At 52.4% G+C, this 20,792-nt stretch overlaps 1 protein-coding gene and 1 long non-coding RNA gene across 5 annotated transcripts in view; both read left to right on the plus strand.

The window, feature by feature from the left end:
- Positions 1-2,645: 2,645 nt before the first annotated feature.
- LOC130679642 (uncharacterized) lies at positions 2,646-3,927 on the plus strand. The gene is made up of 2 exons (XR_008992694.1): positions 2,646-3,501; positions 3,582-3,927. It is a non-coding gene; the product is annotated as an uncharacterized LOC130679642 (long non-coding RNA).
- A 5,624-nt stretch (positions 3,928-9,551) lies between these two features.
- TTC7B (tetratricopeptide repeat domain 7B) overlaps positions 9,552-20,792 on the plus strand; it is a 245,701-nt gene continuing 234,460 nt past the window's right edge. For 2 of the 4 annotated variants that reach the window (XM_036882090.2, XM_036882091.2), the window contains exon 1: positions 9,552-9,791. In XM_036882090.2, the coding sequence (XP_036737985.2) occupies positions 9,671-9,791 (121 nt within the window). In that variant the 5' untranslated portion in view covers positions 9,552-9,670. The remainder of the gene's footprint in view (positions 9,792-20,792) is intronic. The other 2 variants (XM_036882094.2, XM_036882096.2) reach the window with 2 other exon arrangements.

A 20,792-nucleotide genomic window follows, 5' to 3' on the forward strand; every position in this document is an offset into this window, starting at 1 on the left:
TAACTTCATATTAGTTTCAGGTATACAACATAATGATTTGCTGTTTGGATATGTTGTGACATGATCACCACAATAAGTCTAGTTAACATCTGTTATCATACATAGTTACAGTATTTTTTATTATGATGAGAACTTTTAAGATTTACTCTCTTAGCAACTTTCAAATATAGTATTATTAACTATAGTTGCCATGCTGTACATTATATCTCCTTATTATATATATAAGTTATATATATATTATATATATAAGTTATATATATATTATATATATATATATAAGTTATATAAGTTATATATAAGTTATATATATATATATATATATAAGTTATATATAAGTTATATATATATTATATATATAAGTTATATATATATTATATATATAAGTCCTTATATAGGACTTATTTATAACTGGAACTTTATACCTTTTAACCCCCTTCATGCATTTTGCCCACCTCCCACCCCTGGCCTCTGGCAACCACTGATCTGTTCTCTGTATCCATGAGCTCAGTTTTGTTTTATTTTTTTAGATTCCTCATACTTGGTACTTGTCCTTCTCTGTCTGACTTATTTCACTTAACATAATACCCTCTAGGTCCATCCATCTTGTCACAAATGGCAAGATTCCATTTTTTTTATGGCCAAATAGTATTCCATTATACCATTTAAAATACATACATGTGTGTGTGTATATTTGTATTTTCCATTATATATATATATGTATATATATATGTATATTATATGTATTACATATTCTTTATCCATTCATCCATCTGTGGACACTTAGGCTGTTTTCATATGTTGGCTTTTGTAAATAATGCTGTAATAAATATGGGGCTGCATATATCTTTTCAAATTAATGTTTTTGTTTTCTTTGGATAAGTAACCAGAAGTGGAGTTGCTGGACCATATCTTTTACATCTTAAAAAAGAAATCCGGGTGGCATGAGGACCAGTGTAAATTCTGTCATGTTCCTTCAGCAAGAGACATTCAAATCAGCCACTCCCTTTATAGTTCATCAGAAAATACAATAACTTCAGCATCTATCTGCTGACCACAGACTATTCTGGGCAGTATTTTGAAAATGAAACTGATTTACTAAAAGCTTGCAACAGGAGGCAAAAAGGTTTGGGGTTGACTTGACTGTCCTGCAACGGGGAGATCCATGTGCTGTGAGCCAAGGTCATGAGGGTGAATCCCCTGGGGATGCAGCAGTGGCCTGAAAGCTTAGTTCTCTTGTACCCACTGTCCCACTCACTGACCACATAACCCTGGGCAAGTTACCTGGATCTCCGTTCCCTTGTCTGTAAAAGAAAGCTGAGCTCCTCAGGAGTCCTTGGGCAGAAAATACCAGGAATGCACGTGAGTCAGCCAGGAGGGGCGTGTGTGATCAGGGAACACAGGCTGAGAGTCTCCTGCAGCCTATGGGCTAGAAGGCAGCTGGGCCTTGGGAAGGTTGCAAAAGTGACCTTTTCTTCAGTAGTGCTTGTTGAGCTACCACTCTACGTGCCAGGCTGTGTTTAAGGCCCTGGAGATCCAGTGATGATCCACAGGGCTGCTGCTCTCAAGGAGTTAATGGTGAACCAGTAAGCAAATGAATACATGGGACAGCTCTGAAGATGACACATGCCATGAAGACTTGAAAGCAGGCTGATGTGACAGAGTGGCTGGAGCAGGGGATGCTTTGGTGTGTCACTGTCGGACATTTAAGAACATTCCTGATTGTCAGAAAGCTGGGAACGAGGGGACAAGAGTTCCAGGCAGAGGGAACAGTGTGCACAAAACCTCAGGCAGGACCGTGCTAAGTTGGCTTGCAGACCAGTGTGCCTGGAGTCCCGTGAGCCAGAGCCAGCAGCCTGAGTTAAGTCTGAGGAGGCGGGGGCCTGGAGGGCTTCTTGGAATGGATTTTCTTCCCGCCTCCCAGCTCTGGGCCTGTCTGTCTGCTTCAGTCTTCCTTCTGCAGACTGGTTTCCTCTGCTCCCAGGCCAGCGGGCAGAACAGGGCTGCCCTTAGGCACTAAGTTCACCCTTTGGTTCTAGTCACTCACAGGGACCATCTCAATATCCAAATGACCGAACTGCATCTCTAATCCTTACCAGGAGCCCTGGTCAATCCCAGCAGGTCCGTGGTGAGAACTAGGCAGGCACTTCAAAATCATCTGCCTCAGAAGCGACTGGACTAGGACACCTCCTTCCAGCCCTAGGATTCTGAGAATGCAGGGGCGAACGGACTGCAGAGTAACTTTTCAGATTTTCAGAATGAAGGTCACAGAAGTTAAATCAGTTCTCAAACGAGTGTGCATCAGGACCACTGGGAGGGCTTCTTAAAGTACAGATGGCTGTCCCTCCACCTCGAGTTTCTGATTCAGTAGGTCTGGGGTGGCACAGCCTGACAATCAATGTTTCTAACAAGTTCTGATGGTGCTTAAATGCTTTGGTTCCTTAAGTGGGCCACATTCGCGGGCCTGCCAGTTCCTACACCCTGCAATTTCTAGAGTCAGAAGGACTGGAGACAGGGGATGGGGCCCCAGTGGGTACAGCCAGCATCCTGGATCCCTCTGCAGACCAGGGCTTGGGAATCATGGTTTTAAAATATTTCAAAACTTCAGAAATGTCTTTGTTCCCAACCTTGAGTGTCACCGTGGGGAATAAAAGGTGACCAAGCCAATGGCTGTTTGCTCAGTGACCTTAAGTAGTTAAAGTGGTTAATTAATCATTGTGTTTGAATTAATACAGAACAAATCCTCCATTTTCACCAAAGGAAAAGAGGGATCCCCCAGAATCCATCCTCTCGGGTGGGTAAGAGCTCTTTATTCTGGGCATTTTCATTTCTCGCTACAGGAAGAGACTGCGTTCGACCCAACGCGTGGCTCGCGGCTTGGGGTGTAAACGGCGCTGCAAGTTTGGAGCCTCCGGCGGCCCGGCCGCCCCGCCCTGCGGTTGGAGCGGGAGCCTCTGCGCGATTCGCCAATGAAACCCCGAGGAGCTCCATGACCTCATCAGAAGACTCTCTCATTGGCTGCCGCTGCCACGCGGCCCTGCCCTTGCCTTTAAGGCGCTGGGAAGCTGCGTGGGCTCCGCTCCCCAGGTGGGTACAACCTCATGGCAGATTGAGTTCCTTACCTAGTCCGCAGGACTGGAGGGCTTCTCTTCAAATGACAGGTCACTCAGGGAAGTTTCTGCTTTCTGACAGAGACCTGCAGGTGCGTTTCCGCCAGCCAAAGTACTGGCTTCCTGTGCTGACCTCTGACCGGTGTGTTATTGGGGGGTAGCTGGTGCCTTCCTCCTTTCCTGGTGCCTTCCTCCTTTACTGTACCTGGCTGATCACACTTATTCCCACTTACTTTAATCACGTGTGTTAACAGGTATTGTCTTGCTTCTCAGTGGATGAATTTCTCAAGCCCGACCTTACTGTGGAAAGCCTGTGATTATCTCTCTCAGTTTTAACCTGGGAATTAACTGACGCCCAGAGAGGGAATATGACTTTCCCAAGGTCACACAGCAGGTTAGTTCAGAGATGAAAATCAGATCCAGGGCTCCTAACTCCAACTGCAATGTCGCACACTTTTTTCTTCTGTTCCTCAGCCTGCTACCTGAGAACTCAGAATGGCGTTGCAGTCCAGGAACCTCACCCTGAACAACCACACACCAGTAAGGGCTAACCTGGGCTTCTTCACGTTCTAGCAGCTGCCTCTCACTTTGACAGGCTGGAGTCACAGACCGGAGCCTGGCAACCTCCTAGGGAAGAGCCCTCGTTTTACGAGTGAGGACACTGAAGGATACCTGGCTATAAACCTCATGGTGATGGACAGAGGCAGGACTTGAACCAAGCCTCCTGCTTGTCTCTTCCAGTAATGATGCCCAAATGCTGGAAGAAACAATGTCCACGAGTCCCCTGGGAAAGGTCTGAGTGATAAACATGGTTTCAGTACTGCAAGTACCTGATTTGGGGTTAAGAAAACAATCCTAAGTGTTGATGTGCTTCTCTGGCTGGTTAACAGGTCAGAGGAGCCCCCCTGTATCACCCTAACAGGTGCTTTGCTACAGAAAAGGAGACCAAGCTGTGTTTTTCTCATCGGATTGTGGGGATGATCTGGGACTTGATGTGTCTGAATGCTATGACTCTATTTAGAGTCCAGGTTTTTGAAAACTCAGGACCACTCTGTTAGATGGAGAGTAGGTGAGCAGAAGTAGACCTGAAGTCCTTTTTCAAGGCTTGGCTCAGAGGATACCTCCTCCAGGAAGACTTCCTGGAACCTTTCCATCCAGGTACTCATCTGAGCCCAACTGCAAAGGCTGTTGTTCACTTTTTTGTCCCTTTTCCCAGCAAGACTGTGAGTTCCCCAAGCTATGGCATCACACTTTGTACAGTCTTGTACTCAAGTCCTAACACCATCTGGCCCATAACAGATGCTCAGTAAGTGGGATCAGAAATAGGAACAAGTCAGCCATGGAGCTTTTCCAGGGCCTGGATGATGACCTTCTTGAGACCTTCCCCTTCCTGGTTTCAAGTCCATGCTCCCCAAGCAACTTCCTAAGAACCACTTCAGCTCTATATGCAGGGAATGGGGAACCGGGTCCCAGGTATGGGACAGTGGGGGAATGGCTTCCAACAGAAATGAGAGCTGGTATGGGGTATAAACAGTGGTCTCTGGTGGGCTTCATTAGTGGGAGTAAGTGGGGCACCCCGGAGCACCCAAGTGTTTTTGGACTTGCAAAGCTGAAGGCCATCCTAACAGCATGGTCCCCACACGTGGGCCGTGCCATGCCCAAGCCTTTCTTGAGCAGCCAGTGGCCCCCTATATCTGCTCTCCCTCTCAGATGACAACAAATGGTAACTTAGAAATAAAAGCCAGCTTTAGTGCCCCCAGCGGAGTTCCCAGCAAGGTTCCCATTGGTTTGTCCCTGCAGTGGGAACTGTGGCACCAGCAGCAGCAGGTGGCCCTGGGGAAGAAAGTCAGGGGTCCCCAGGGTACTTCAAGGCAGAGGGGCCCAAAGCCCTTCTGGGTCATCTTCAGAGACCCAGCTCAAAACACAGCCACTGATGCAGCTTTTATAAACAGCAGCCTTGTTCATAAAATCGAACGTGGGCACCGGAGGTTTGATAAGCCTGAGGAGTGCTGATTCACGTGTGGTACAGTCACGCAATGGAGGGTTACAATCCGGAGGAAGGAAGGACCGCAGCCACATGCAAAACGGACAAGCCCAAGAACAGAAAGAGCAAAAAAGCAATTTACAGAACATGACACCATCTTTAGAAAGTGCAAAACCAGACAATATCATATATTGGATTACATACTATACTCTTATTACAAGCAGTAGCAGAAAGCGAGTTTGGTGATAAAGCTGCTTAAAAAACAAAGCAAGAGTATAATAAACACAAAACTCAAGACGGTGGTTAACTCTGGGATAGTCAATAGGTTCCCAAGTGTTCATTTTATTATTTTATTACACAGGCACCTCTTATCTATGTTTCTGTATGTATATCAAATATTTCATAATTAAAAGCCATCTAAAGGCACTAATGACCCCGCAGGCCCGCAGGTGTAGTGTGGTTTCCAGGTGCCTCACAGGCTGGCTGCTCCCGGCTCACGCCTGCCTGTGGCTCAGGCAGCCGGATGACAGGGTGCTGCCTGGCATGGTGAGGTCAAAGGTTAGAAGTGGTTCTGTTAGCACACCGAGCTCCCTGCCCTTTCCTATGTCTGGATTTCCATCTTCCTCTTTACCCTGACCCCTCTGCTTCAGCAGGCTGATTTCCACTTCTCTGTGGGCCTGTCCTCTAGGATGCCCAGGCCTGGGGTCCAAACCCGGCCCACCACCTCCCGTCTACTCATCCATCCAGTCAATAAATATTTATGGAGCACCTCCTCCGCGCCAGGCAGTGTTTTCAGTGCTGGGGATGCAGCAGTGATCAACACCGAACAAAACTCTCTGCCCTCAGGGAGCTTTCATTCTAGTGAGGGAAGACAGAAAGAAAACACTAAATTAGTAAATATGAATCGGGTGACGGCAAGCAGAAACCCACAGCAGAGTACAGGGACAGGGGGTGAAAGGGAAGGCTTGGATAACAGGTCTGGAACCGGTGGTCGGGGAAGGTCTCCCTGAGGAGTCAGCCTTGGGGCAGAAATGACCTTGGTGCCGAGAGCTAAAGGAAGGGAGGGGATGTCTGGGGAAGGAGCTTTGGGCTGAGGGAGGCATAGGGCAAGGGCCCCACTCCTCTCACTGTGTCCTTCCCCCACCCCACGCTGCCCATAGTCTCTCTCCAGCCCTCTCGCACTCTGCCTCCCCTCCCCCTGTTCTAGGTGTGCAGCAGCCCCAGGGTTTCAGGGGAAGAGGCCTGGGAGGTTTCCAGACCACAGAGGCACTGACCTTTGACACTGACCTTTGCTCTGATCCTACAGCCTGGGTCCACCGCTCCTGGCAAACCAGATTTTCTCAAGGAATTCACCTTGGGGTCAGCTTGGAGCTTCTTCTACGCTTCTTCCTGCCAGGCACCGCCAGGCCTCAAGGATGGATTCAGCCTATTATACACTGTGATTTTTCACATCTTTGTCAAGCCTGTAATACTAATACCTAGAAAAAAGTGCTGGCTTAATTCCTATTATTGGCATGAATGATTTTCTACTCCTAAATTTCCCTGAGTGCCACCTGCAGATAAATTCACCCAGAAAATCGTGTGGGGACCTTCTCTGCATGCAATCATTTGTCCGTCTCTAGGGCTGCTGTGGCAGCTGCCAGAGCCGCCCGGGCAATGGGCAAAGATCAAAACATCACAGATTTGGGAATGAGCCTAGACGTCAGGGGACCCAGTCTTGGGCTCCACACAATGAAAGCCCAGAAGATTATTTCTCTGTGCTGGGTCAGGCTGACATTGTCAGTTTCTGCTCCCAACCCCTGCACCCCAGCAACCTCAGAGCTCAGGCAAATGGTCTCCAGGGCTCTAGTGGGTGTCTGCCACTTGTAGGGTAGCCTGCAGTCAAGGTGGAAGCCTCAAGTGTAGTCACATAGACTTCCCGTGTGTTAAATCCTACAGGAACACATTTGCAGGCTTTTTCTAGACCTCGGATACCTCCAGACTCTCATTCATTCCTTCATTTTTCATTCACCGAAGCTCCTACACTGCACCATGCCCTCCAGTACTGGGTGCAAAGGGTACAGAGACACAGAATGACAACTCACACTTTTTGCGCCCTTATGGTGTACCAACCCCATTCCTAGTGCTTTGCCTGTATTTCCTCATTTAATTCTCAACCAACCCTATGGGGTAGGGGTGGCAGCTGAGGCACTGCAGGCCTGTGAGGCACGAGAGGTTTACTGCCACTGCCCAGGCTCCACATGCCAAGTCAGGGGGAGAGCACCACTCTGCCATCAGGAAGACACAGGCCCTGTCTTGGAACTTAGCAGCTAGGGGGGCAGAAGAGGGGCACCAATAATTTACGTTGCAGTGTGGCAACGGAGGCAGCTACACATTAAGTGAAACATAAGTCATTCCTATGACGACGTTCGTTACTAGAAGCCCCATCACAGGGGGAAATCACACTGCTGTGGGATCCCACAGGATCTGTCGGGTGTTGAGCAAAGCTTCTGGGCCACCTTTGCCCTGGTTCTCAAAGAATACATGGGGATTTCTCTCTTGGACCAGAGGGAAGAGAATATTCCAGGCAAACATGTGCAGTGACAGACCTCCATGCTGGGCTTGAGAGACCAGGAGGATTTGATGGAGGGGGTAGTATCTCCCGGGAGAGTCCTTCTCCTTCCCTTCAGCTTCCCTCTTGGTGCCGCCACACCTAGCACCAAAGGGTCCCCTGTTAGAACTTTAACTTCCTACTTCCCCTCTCCCTGGGCTGTCCACAGTGTCAGGCCAGCCCTCCTCACCTCGCAGGTCACAGGGGTGCCTGAAGGTTTTGCTGGGCATGTCAGATGGCATCTCCTAATGTTACCCCTTCACCAGCTCTGAACGTCTGGGTTTCGGCCTCCTCATTGGTAAACGGGACCACAGCATCTGTTCTTCCCAAGAACAGCCCCAGAGATGCTGAGGGCATGAGAGGTGCACCTGTGTGCAAGAACTCTTGGAAGTCGGAGAAAGGTACCTGGAAGGGATGCTGCTGATGAGCACTGGGTGCCTCCCCATATGTGGCGTTCCAGAGGGCCAGCTCCATTCGCCGTACCGTGACCCTCACCCCCACCACAGTTCTCACCCTGGGCCGTCCACCACCACCTCCTGAACACTGACAGTACTCTCAGCACTGCAGCCACAGTGATAGTTCTAAAATGCAGGTTAGAATATGACCCTATTTTGTGAAAAGTCCTGCATGGACATCCCAGTAAAAGCCAAGTCTTTCTAATGGCCCACGAGGCCACCTCCTCCTACCTCTGAGCTCTCTGCTTCGCCTCCTCTCCCTCACTCCAGGTCACCCTCACTGGTCTCATTGTTGTTCCTCCCACTCACCAAATATGCTCTCACCCCAGGGTCTGTACACTTATTTGCTGTTTCCTCTGCCAAGAATGCTCTTCTCCCAGAGACATACTCACGGCTCTCCCCTTCTAAAAGTCTTTGTCACATGTCACTTCAGTGAGGTCATCCCTGACCATCCGAGTTCAAATGGCAACACCCTCCACCACTCAACTCTTTATTCTGTTTCTACAAATAGCCATTTTCACCTTCTAATTTACTGCTTGATTTTGCTTATTTATTCTCCTGACCAGAATGTAAGGTCCACCAAGGCAGGAGTGTCATCTATTTAGTTCTCTGCTGTGTCCCCAGCACCTAAAACAGTGCCTAGCACACAGCAGGTGGTCGCTGCAGAGATCCCAAATAACTGAAAGAATTCGCAGCTTGGACACCTGCCCCCAGCCCTCAGTCCACAAGGCCAAGACAAGGAAGCCCCACTGGTTATTTTGCATCAGAGGGCAAGGTTGCTGACATCTAGGCTGGCACCAGTTCTTGTCTGGCTCAACCCAACTCAGCAGACACTTATGGGGCCCCTGGGCAGGTGCTGTGCCCGCCTGGAATGGATGCCTCTCCGCCCACCTCGGGCTGGCCGGGGGCTAAGGCTGATCAGGCAGAGGGGGCCTCCTACGGGGCAGAGGCCAACCCAGGTCAGACCAATCAATCTGCTTGAAACCTGAGCGGGCGGGACAAGCTCGGGCAGGCTGCCCCTTCACGCTGGCCGCATACCAGGCCCCTACAGTCCTGCCTGGCCAGTGACCTTCCCCGGGTCACCGCCTTTTTACAGACCCTATTCCGCCCCCCTCCCGGTCCCTCCCTCCGCTCTCTCCCTCCCGCATGCCCCCCTCCTGCAGGCCCCTCCACCCGCACGCCTGCCCCCAGCCCCTCCGCCCCCAGCCCCGCCCCCGCACGGGGGTCCCGCTCCCGGCCCTTCCTCACCCTCCCTGGCCTTCCCCGGGCCTCGCCCTGCCCCAGGCGGCCCGGCCCCGGCCCCCGCCTGCGCTGCGGCTCCGGCCCTGGCCGGCAGGGGCCGCTCCTCCAGGCGCCCGGGGCCCCGCCGCCGCCCGCCTCCCGCCCCTTCCTCAGCCGGCGCTCCCTTTACGCCGCGGAGCCGGGAGCCGCAGCCCGAGCCCGCGGCGGCAGCGGGCGGCGGCGGCGGGGGCGCCCGGGCGGCGGCGGGGCCTGCGGGGCCTGCGGGCGGGCGGCCGGGCCCGGCCAGGCCGCGATGGCGACCAGGAAGGCGGGCTCGCGGCTGGAGACGGAGATCGAGCGCTGCCGCTCCGAGTGCCAGTGGGAGCGGATCCCCGAGCTCGTCAGGCAGCTGTCGGCCAAGCTCCTCGCCAGCGGTACGCGCCGGGCGCGCCGGCCTGGGCTCGGGGGCGCCGCGGGCTCCGCCGGCCGGGCCGCGGCGCGCGGGCAGGGGCGCGGCCGGGATCGAGGGCGCCGCGGCCCGGGGATGGGCGCGGGACCAGGGCCCGCGCGGCGGGGGCGCCCAGCGGGCGAGGGCTGGTGCCGGCGCCGCAGAGGTCCGGCGTGCAGGCGGGCTGCCGCGCACTCGGGGTGTTGGGGGGCTCAGGGAGCCGGCTGCTGTGCCCGGGGCCCAGGGGGTCGGGGGCCGGCCTGGGGGTTCTGAGAAGTTGGAGGCGACGGGCGGAGGGTGCTCCCTGCGGGCCTGGCCGTGAGCGTGCCGGGGCTTACAGGGTGTGTGTATGGTGGGCTCAGGGAGTCAGGCTGTATCTGCAGGGGTCCTGCAAGTGAGGTGTTGAACAGAGACCCCTGGGAAACACGGGTTGTAAACATATGGCGTTCAAGGGGCTCCAGGTGGAAGCTCAGACTTGGAGTGTGTGTGGGGAGGGTGGGAAACAGGTTGAGATGTGTGTCTTGGGGTGCAGAGTGTAGGATGTCAAAGCTGTGGACCTAGAGAGGTCAGGTTTGGGAATATAGGGGAAACAGAGTCAGGAGGGAGAAGTGGAAATGTGGTTGAAGAATGTTGGGAGACGGGATTGGGTGGGCAAGGGACTTGGTGCCTAGGGAAGAAGGGGTTCTGCGGGAGCCACTGAGTGGGGACCTGGTGCCAGGAGTTAGTCCGATAACCCCCACTGACTGAGTTGGTTCTTGTGCCCAACCGAATCAAAATTGCATCCAAAATCCCACTTCAGAGCATAGCTCCACGTGGCCTTATTTGTTTTGGAAGCAAGTGTCGTTAATATTGGCTTGTCTTTTAGTACCGCCAAAACTGCGGGCACCAATGGACTGGCGAGAGGGCAGAGGTTTTGTCTTATTTCATCTCCGGCTTCCTGAGGCTGGGTAAGCACAAGCTGGCTAAACAGATTAATGCAATAATGAATGAATGAATGAATGACACTGCTCTAAGAAAGGACATCGGCACTATTTTTAACCTTCTCACCTCAAACTGAAGCGGGATGCCACGTGTCCTCAAGAATGGTCTATGTTCGTGCCTCTTAGGGCAGTAGTGCCTTGAAATAAGAACTTGGTTTTGTACACGGTCAACTATGGCAGCTTGCTTTGGGCAGGCGTTTCCTGGGTGAATGCAGTGCCACGGGCATCTCAGGGACGTGGAGGAAGCACAGATCTGCCTGGGCTCAGCTTCATCGACAATGTTGACCTTTCTCTGTTCATTCAGAATTTGAGGAAAAGGTGTTCGGTCCCATGGGCCTCCGTGGCAGGTTGACCTTGCCCTCCCTGTAAGGCTCGCCAGCTCGTCTTCTTGCTTCTCCTCTCTTTACCTGCAGCATTTTTTCATTTCTTCCTGGTGTTGGACAGTCTTGGGTCTCCTGTGTCACTTCCCAGCCATGTGGGCGTGTAATACCTTCAGGGCAGGTTGATGTTAGGATTAGATGGTTCATTTGTGAGCTCCTTGGTTCTTTCCTTCAGAACCCACTTTTTTTTCCTGCTTTATTTACTCATTCATTACACCAATATTTGGGTGCCCATCTGTGCCAGGCGTAGAGCAGAGGTGAGCAGACTGACTGATCTCCTATCGTTGGGTTCTCAGCTTCCTCTGAGGAGACAGGTGATAGCCAATATGGAAATCAATAAACGGGGTAGCTGCTGGTAGTGAGAAATGATTTAAAGAAAACGGATGAGGTGATGTGACTAAGGATGACAGGTAGGGTAGGAGGGCTGACTCAAACTCCACCAGGCTCTGGAACGAGAGGATAGATGGGCTGTCTGTGGCATGGGCCCATCTCTCCTTCAGGAACCCCCAAGGCTCAGCTCTCTACCCAAGGCCTGGGCCCTGGGGCCTAAGCCACAGTCATTAATGGGATTTCGGGGGGGGAGTGGGTCCTGCAGGGCACAGTGGTCCATGGTCTGTATGTAAGGTTGGTTCTAGGAAACTCATGGGAGATAGGTTTCGGCCCCATAACCCATAGGTGAGCAGGACCACTGATGGCAGAAGGTCATCCAGATTTGAAAAAGTCAAAGAGATTTCTCAGGGGGGGAGATAAAAAAAATAAAGCAAAGAAAAAAGATGAAACAAAACCAGAATTATTGCGGCTCTTCTTTGGGGTTAAGTGTTTGAAGGCGGGTCCTTCCCTTGCTTTGGCTGACGGTGGGACCTCCTCCTTGCTTTGGAGATACCACCTCCCCCTTAAATCCTTTTGGTTACACTAGACATCAAGTTCTGGGCATATTTGGCAAAATCCTTAAGCTAAAGCATTTGTTTCTAAGAATAAGGAAAGCAAGTTAATGTCACATGTGTTGCACTAAGACAGTTTGAAAGCAGCCACAGGCAGAAAAGACCATCATGTTTGGAACCAGCCAGACCAATGCCTGAGTCCCTGCCTCTTCCTAACTGTGTCCTTAGCCAGACCCTTCACCACTCTGAACCTCACTTTCCTCATCTTAGAATGGAGAGTTAAAGACTTTGTCTGGGTTGTTAGGAGGATCAAAGGAGCTAATGAATCTCAGAGGCAAGAGTCTGATGCCTTAGTAGGCAAGCCATTCATTCATTCATTCATTCGTTCCACAATAGTGAGTACTTGCTATGTGCTAGTCACTGTTTTGGGCCCTGGGAATATAAAAGTGAACAAAACAGACAGAACTGACAAACATCCCTGCCTTATGAAGCACACATTCCAGTGGGAAAGGGGTAGGGAGACAGATAAATCAAATCATTCAGTCAGATTTACAGGATGTGAGATGGTGGTTAGTGGTAGCAAAGGAATAAAGAGGGGAGGAGAGACAGTGCTTTGGGAGTGTGGTGGGGTGGGAGTACAGGACTACTGGTTTAAATAGGGTGGTCAGGAAGGGCCTCACTAGGAGGGCAGCATCTGAGATAAGACCTAAGGTGATGGAGAAGTGTGTTCCAGGGAGGGGGCCTCAAGGGCAGAGGCCTGATGAGGGCAGCGGGGTGGCAGGGCCAGGTCACCTGGGGCCTCAGAGGTCATGGTCAAGTGTTTGGCTTTTCTGTGAGTGAGGTGGGAGCCACGGGAGGGTTCTGAGCAGAGGAAGCACTCAGTCCCCATGCTGCTGCTAGCAGTAGCCGCCCCCCCAGCAGCCTCAGCCTCCTAGGGAAGGGGGCTGGCAGTCCCTCCCCATGAGGGCTCTAAATAGCGGACACTGTCAGAGCGTGCTGCTCCAGCCTGACTCCTTGGAGATAAACAAGTTTAGACAGTTTTGCCAAGAGGTGGATAAGGAAGAAAAGGGCAAATGCCAAGCTGAAAACAGAACCCAGAAATCCCTTCTCTGCCTCATACTTGCCCATGGTCACCCCTTTAATCACTCCTCAAAACACCAAAATGTGCGGCAGCTTTATGCCAGGCCCCGGTGAGTTCCAGCAAGAGTGTCATCACACAAGTTAAGGGGATGGTGGGAGAAAATTCCACTCAAGACTAGGTCCCAGCTGCCCTCTTTCCCCAGAATGTCACCCTCCAGCCTCCCAGTGGCGAGGTTCGTTGCCCTGTGAGAAACTGTATTACTGAATTCCGACTCTACCTATAGCTGGCTGGGTGACCTTGAGCCGGCCACTAAACCCGTCAGAGCCTGTGTTTCCCCATGGGTACCATAGGGTTAGTGATCCTGATCCATTAGGGTGGCTGTGAGGATGCAATGGGTTGATATATGTAAACCTTGGTACATGCAAAATACTGGTGTTTGCTTCCTTCCGCCGACTCGCCGTAACCCAGGCAAGGCAGGCCAAGTCCTGGATGTCATCTGGCTGGGAGAAAGACCTGGCTAGAAGTGACACACCTGAATTCATGCCTCCCACATATTTCAGTAACAGAAACAGGCATCTTGGAGGCCTGAGCCAGCCTCTACAGCCAGCCACTCCCTTCTGAGGCAGCAACTGCTTCTTTCTATCTTTGCCCGTCTGTTAATCTTCTTACAGGAGCTCAGTTAGTGAGCTCCCTGAGAGCAACTAGGCCCCAAATGGTAGTTTCTCCTTTAAGGGATCATTGCCCTTCTGATTAGGCATGATTATGAGACACTTTAATTACCTCTTGGTGATGGGTAGGTAGGGAAATGGTGCCTGAAACAAAGAATATTTCTAGGGCAAAGTTTGGTTACAAAATGTATTTAGACCATTGAGTGGGAGTGAAGTTCTTGCATTTGCCAATAGCTGATACTCCCTATGGCACTGTTGCCAGCCCTGGGGCTCCCCTCCTGGAGGCAGGCTGGGCTCCTGGACCACCTCTGGCCTCACTAAGGCCTCTGGAGCCTTCCCAAAGAGGGAAAAATTAATGGTGGATGGGGGGCTCCCCACAAGCATGAAGGGCTTCTTTGGAAACAGCCAGAGAGTCTGCGGGGCTGAGAAGGTGGCACTGTTGGTTAGAATGGCTTCTGGACCTTCCTGGGCTGCTGCGGACTCCTGGGAGTCATACTGTCCCCAGACAGTGGGAAGGACACCAGTGAGACCTTGGTGGCCCTCCACCCTGGCCTGCCCAGGGCAGCCGTCCTGCTCTTACCCCATGCTGCTGTCCTCTGAAAAACATGTCTTCGTGGCAGACCCTATGTTCTGATTTTTGGAATCACAAGATTCACTTATTTGACAATAACATTGATGGCTCTGAGCTAAGCTTTGGGGCTCGTGGTTGCTGTACGGAGGGCAGAAGGACTGTGAATTTGTGGTTGCACACAGTGGGGCCGGGCTGCTCAACTTGTCTCCTGGCCTCCTGTTTGGAGGAATTTCAGGCTCCAAGTGGTAGGGAAGAGGATTCCTGACATTCATCTGCCTGATCAGCCAACCTTTCCAGCATGTCCTCCTATCACCTTGGCACATGAACTCCCCTGGCTGGCCTGGCCTCCCGGAACCTCTCACACATCTTACTGTCTTTCCACCTGCATACATGCTGTTTGGCTCTAGATTCCTCTCTGCAGGTCAGAAGCCTGTCCGTCTGTCAGGGTCTGTTCAAGTTCTTTCCAGGTGCCCTTCTCTCACGGAAAAGGCTGTTTGCTTCGAGAAGACAACCATATAATGATGGAACCAGATGGCCCCAAAAGATCACTGCATAGCAGTTTTCAAACTGTGCTGTTGAGGAGCCCGTCTGGGAACACGCTTTCAGAGCCTGGGGCTGGGCAGGCCCTGCTCACTGGAGCAGTGGCACTTTTCCTTAAGGTGTCCTTGAAGGAAGGGCTGATCGGCTTTAAACCACATTTGAAAGCCACTTATCCAGTCCAAGCTCCCCATTTTACAGATGAGAAAACAGGTGAGGTCCACAGAGGGGGGTGTCTTCCTTGAAATCACCAGTCGGTGAGTGGTGGAAGCACAGTGGGTCAGAGCTCTGGCCTGTGAGCTCAGTTGCTTAGTTCCAAGTGTGGTTCTGCTGTTTCCTAACTAAGAGAGTTGCTTCACCTTCTGTAAAGTGGTGACACACACCCTCAGTCCCTGTTCTGAAACCCCTGGGGCCAGATGTGTTTCTGAATGCAGAATTTTCAAGGATATGGAACATATACTAGATATTATATGGCACTGCTGGTGGGGTTCAGGGGCTGCACTGCATAATAAAACGTGTCACTATTTCTGCATCAAAACGTACGAGCAGTCATTGCAGAAGGGGTAAATAGATCATAAATAATCTTGTTTTGGTTCAGTTGAGGCTTTGCTGCCCAATAAATTAACAGCAAAATCAGCTTTTGGTTTTTAGAGAGTTCTGGATTTTGAAAATTATGGATAAGGGATTATGAACCTGTAATAACAGTGCCAACATCAGAACATGACTCCTGACAACATCGTGCCAAACTTGTAGGGTGGTTGTAAAGACCAGATGAGAGGAAGGGAAAAAACCCCAACTAGCACCCCCGCCTAGAAGTGCCCATCAGGTGCCTGTTACGGGGAAGGCCTTCAGCCGCCGGCTTGTGGTGGGTGTTGTCATCTCCCATCTCCCAGTTCAGGGCTGTTTCTCCTCCCTGATACCGCCCATCTCATTGTGTGCCTTGTTTCCTCACCCAGGTGGCCAGTGTTGAGAGGACAGAGGGCTGTGTTTGTGCGGTCATGAGCTGTCAGGCTCACACTTGAGGTGCTGTGCTAACTGGCCCACAGGACTTTCTCTAGAGGAGGCCTCAGCCATTGGAATAGGCTTAGAGAAGTGAGGCCGGCCTTCCAGAATGGAAGTGAGGGCCAAAGTACAGGTGGTGGCTGCCCCTGAGAAGTGGTGTCCTGCGAGGGCTGGTGTTTACCTCTGGGGCTGGTGTTGTCAGGTGGCCTGGGGACAGCCACAGGTCCCCCGGTTGTCAGTCCAGCATTTTCCACTGCACTCAATTTCCTCCTCCCTGACTGAGCCCAGGTTTGCTCAGCTCTCAGCCCCTCCAGTTGCCTCCCTTGTGCTTCACTGTAGGTGGCCCTGGGCTCTGGCCTCATGGCTCCACTCCCTTGCCTGGGATTGGTTGATGCACGAGTATGTGACTTAGTTCTAGCCAATGAGACGTTAGAGGCATTTGTGGAAGGAGGGGGCTCCATACATGCCTAAGAGGGAAGAAGGATGGTTTTTCTTTTTCCTCTGGGAATGTTGTTCCCTTTTGGGACCTGGAGCTGCAGCCGTCTCGTGGCCATGTGGGCACCTGGCCTAGGAGTGAGGCTGGTCTGTGGAGGGTGGGTAGTGCAGGGTCATAAGAACATGACTCCTGACAACATCGCTGAGCTGCTGGTGGCCCCATGCCTGGAGCGGTTCCCCCCTGGACTTTCTTTTGTGTGAGAAGATGCCTTCTTGTTGAAGACACACTGAGTGGTATTCAGTCATTATTTGCTGCTGAAGGCACTCTAACTGGGGCACCCCCAGCTGCCAGGCCAGCTTTGAACTGGGCACTCTGTCAGGAAGCACGGGTTAGATGAGGGCCACGTAACACATAAAGGCAGCCACAGGCACAGGAAACCCAACGGTTTTCCTGTCCCTGTCACCCTCCTGTTTTGTCCTTCCCTGTTCATCAGGCATAGCAGAGGGTGCCGGTGTCGGAACTAAGTAGAATAGGTGTTTTAGTCCTTTCAGACGCCTGCCAGGGGTCAGAGTCCATGTGCATTTGCCCTCTGAGTGACCTTGTACGATCACTTGATGCTCTGAGACCTTAGTTTTCCTGACTTCACAGGTGTTAAAATAGTGTCAGTAGGAAAAAAGAATGAGCAAGCATTTCTTGAGCTTTTGCTGTGTGCCATTTTATGGACATGAACTTATACATGATTAATCATCACAACTGCATGAGGAACAGGGTCAAGGTCTTAGTGCTCGGCCAGGGCATGAGCAGGTAAGGCTTGGAGATGTTCTGAGCCGATTCTACCCACTTCCAACTCTAGCACCATTATTCTTTCTACTGCACTAATACTTTCCTAAACTGGTTGGATCCAAGACTCACCAAGCCGGTTTGCTAGAACCCAGATGTAGGGTCACACTGCCTGGGATTCTGATGCAGCAGGTCTGGGGCAAGGCCTGCGCTTCTGCATTCTCAAGAAGCTCCCAGCTGATGCTGATGTTGCTGGTCTATGGACAGGTGCAGAGTAACACCGAACTAAGGGAGCCTGGCCATTACAGTTTCTCAGGCCTCTGCTCTGGCGTGGTGGGTCTCGGGCCATGGTAGGGGTGATCTGCGTCCTTAAATCGAGCCTTGGGTGGTTTATGTGATCAGTCAGGTCTGGAAGCCCTTGCGTTTAATCATAAGCGTGCGTTTGGTGAGCACCAGAAGGAAGCTTCCAGCTTGAGGCAGTCATTCGGCCCCAGGCAGCTGAGTCACCTGACGGCTGGTAAGCAGCTCAGGTTCCCAGGCTGGGCTCAGCTTCTGCCTTGGGGGGTCTTTGTGGGGCTGGAGTTCAGGAAGCAGGATTGTTAACTAGCTCCCAGGTGCTTGTGGCTCGGGGAGTCCCAGGACTAGACCGTGAACATGACTGTGCAAGTGGTGGGACAGAGTGCCTCCCTGAGAGCAATGGCAGTATCGTTTACAGGGCTACAGGGTGCAGCTGGGTTCCTGGGGGGCTAAGGTTTGGGTGGGTTTAGGTGGCAGTGGGTAAGGCCTGGCAGAGCACCAGGAGGAGGGCCCTGGGCAGAGTTGAGGCTTTAGGATGACTGACTTGTCCTAGTTGGCCCGAGACTTCCCCGGTTCTAGTCCTGAAAGTCCTTCGCCCTGGGATCCCCCTCAGCCCTGGGCAAGCTCACGCTGTTGGGTGGATGGAGGCATTGTAGCAAAGGGGAAAGGAACACGGTGCAGGAGAAAACAGTGGGCTTTGTCCTGTTAGACCCAGGCTCCCATTCCAGGTCTGCTACTTACTGCTCGTCTGGCCTTGGGTGAGGTAGGCAGCTTCTCCCAGCCTCTATCTCAAAGGTTGCTTTGAGGAATAAATGAGGTGATGCTGTTTCGGGCACCAGCGTTGTCTGAAGCAGCCTGACTGATGGAAAGGTCCAGATACTCAGTCCTGTACAGGGGGAGGAAGTGGGCAGGGCAGCAATGGCCGTGGGGATGCCAGGGTGGGGTGCGGACGGGCTTCTGGTGCACTGCATGAGGCTTACGGCCTGCATCTGATGACAGTCAGTGTTAGCTGGGCTCAGAACTAGTCAGTGCAGAGCCAGGCCTTTGACCCAAGTCTGAGACCCACCCCCAACAGTCCTCTCCCAGCCATTCATTCTGCCTCAGTGAGCCTGGCATAGGGGGTGGGGGCGCTGTGATGTGTGATGAGGACACGGGGCTGTCAGCCCCAGGAGGGCAGGACTCTTCTGCTCTTTTGCTCATGGCTATATAGCAAGCACCAATAATATGTCCAGCACACAGTAGGTTCTCAATTAATTGTTAAAGGAACAACTCAGTCTCGGCCCTTAAGGACTTAACTTAGATTCATTTACTCATCAGATACCTGCTGAGCCCCCACTGTGTGTCAGCCCCTGTCCTGAGGGCCTGGAATGCAGTGATCGCTAAGACCGTCCTTATTCTCAAGTCTAGGACACAGAGACTGGGCATACATGTGTCAGGGCTGGCAGTGGTAGAGGACAAGGGCTGTGGAGGTCACCTGAGATGCTGGGACTCTTGGTGTCATCCCTAGGGGAGCTGTGTGGGGCCCTGCCCTCCTGGGGCTGGGTGGCTGATGGATTGCTATTTGGGCTGACTGAACACCCATGACCTTCTCTGCTCATGTCTTTTGTGCACTGCGGGGTGGACCCTTGCTGAGCGGCCCTTCCCAGGGGCGTTCTGGGCCTCCTCTCCTCTGCTGACCATCCCTGTCCTGCTCTCCTCACATACGGGTGGCTCAGCCCCTTTGTTGTGAGGCCTGCTCCCTGAGACCTGCCCTCACTGGCCCTTGCAGGTTCCAGCCTAACAGGAAGCGGTGTTTTCTGTCAAGGCAGCTGGGTGTAGTGGGGGCGTCCAGCTCGGTGAGGTGACAGTGCTGGGGGTGCCAAGCCAGGGCCTTGCAATAAACACCACTCCCTTCCCATTGTCCACTGGGCCAACGGAGTCAGCTCTTGAAAGTGGGTCCCTCAGTCCCTTCACAGCTGCCCACATCCTTTGGTGGCCTCCGTCCTGCCCCTGTTCCACCACACACACCACTTGTGTCCAGGCTCCCTTCTGCCTGAAGTCTCGCTTGGAGAAATCCCTCAAGCCCGGCTCAGACCTCACTTACTTCTGACACCCTTCTGAGTGTCCTGGTGGCCTGTCCACACCCTCAGGCCAGGACTTGTTGAGACCTCTCTCCCTGTAGATCACACTCTTTGAGGGCAGGGACTGAACTGGGGCTTTGAGTCTTCACGAGATGCTTGTTGACTCATGTGGGTGTCCATGTAACTTGTCTGAGTGGAGCTGGCTTCCTGAGAGGGCCCTTTCCTAGCCTTCTGGGCTGGCCTGATAACATCCCCCTTGCCCTGCTGGAGTCACTTCCTGCCTTGCTGAGCTCTGGGGACGGGCCAAACCAGCTCCAAGCTAATGGCTTTAAGTTACCTTTTCTTTTTGTAAACTAGGTTTCTCTAGGGGAAGCGTGTGTGTGTGTGACCAGTGTACTTGTCTATTCTGCCAGCTCAATGCAAGTATTGTCTTCTGTTCCCATAGTTTACCCTCCCACCCTGTCCTTCCAGCTTCTCCAGGTGTATGGACAAGGGGGGGAGGCTTTGGCATGAAGCCTGGACTCTGGCTACCAAGGTTTTCCCAGAATATTGTTTCGCTGACTTCTTTTGAGCTCCTTAATTTTTGATGTGTGCCCTCCTTGCCTTTCAGGCAAGAGTTCCAGATAGCCAGGCCCCGTGAACTGGGTCAGAATTTAAATGGAGATCATAGAGGGGGAGCACTGGAGACCCTGAGGTAGGAAAGGGAAGGCCCGTGTCCGGCCCACAGCCGTGCTCTGACTATGTCAGGCAGCCCAGGGGAAAGCCGAGACTCCTCGGACTGAGGTGCTTGGTTGGGCCCAGTCCCTGAAGGGACACGTACTGACTGATTGATTCCCTCCAGAGGCATTCATGGAACACCGACTCTGTGCCGAGCACTGGACTTAGAGCACGGGAGTAAGAGTGATGGGTGGAGGTAGAGCCAGGGGCAGGTACAGGGTTTGGGCTTTCACGCTGGGGTGAGGGGGAGCCACTGGGGGGTCTGAGGAGAGGGGTGACAGGATGCGACTTACATGTTAATACAAGTGTGGGGCCAACTGATCTGTTTCTAGTCGAGGTGTGTGCCCTTCCCTTGTCCAGCCTGTGCCCCTGCCCTGGCTAAACCAGTTCTCCGCCTGCCATGCATGCGGCTGAGCAGTGGCTCGCTGCCCGAGGATGCCTCAGTCTTGCTGACCACCCACACTTGATGACCACTGACCTCAGAGGCACTGCCACTTTTCCAATTCCTGCTTTCCAAGACGTCTAGTGTACCTATTCTCTTAGAACTTGTACATCCTCTGCATGCCATCCCGTTACTCCTCGCTCATGACCTTGCCT

This window comes from Manis pentadactyla, chromosome 11 (assembly GCF_030020395.1).
Source record: "Manis pentadactyla isolate mManPen7 chromosome 11, mManPen7.hap1, whole genome shotgun sequence".
NCBI lineage: Eukaryota > Metazoa > Chordata > Mammalia > Pholidota > Manidae > Manis > Manis pentadactyla.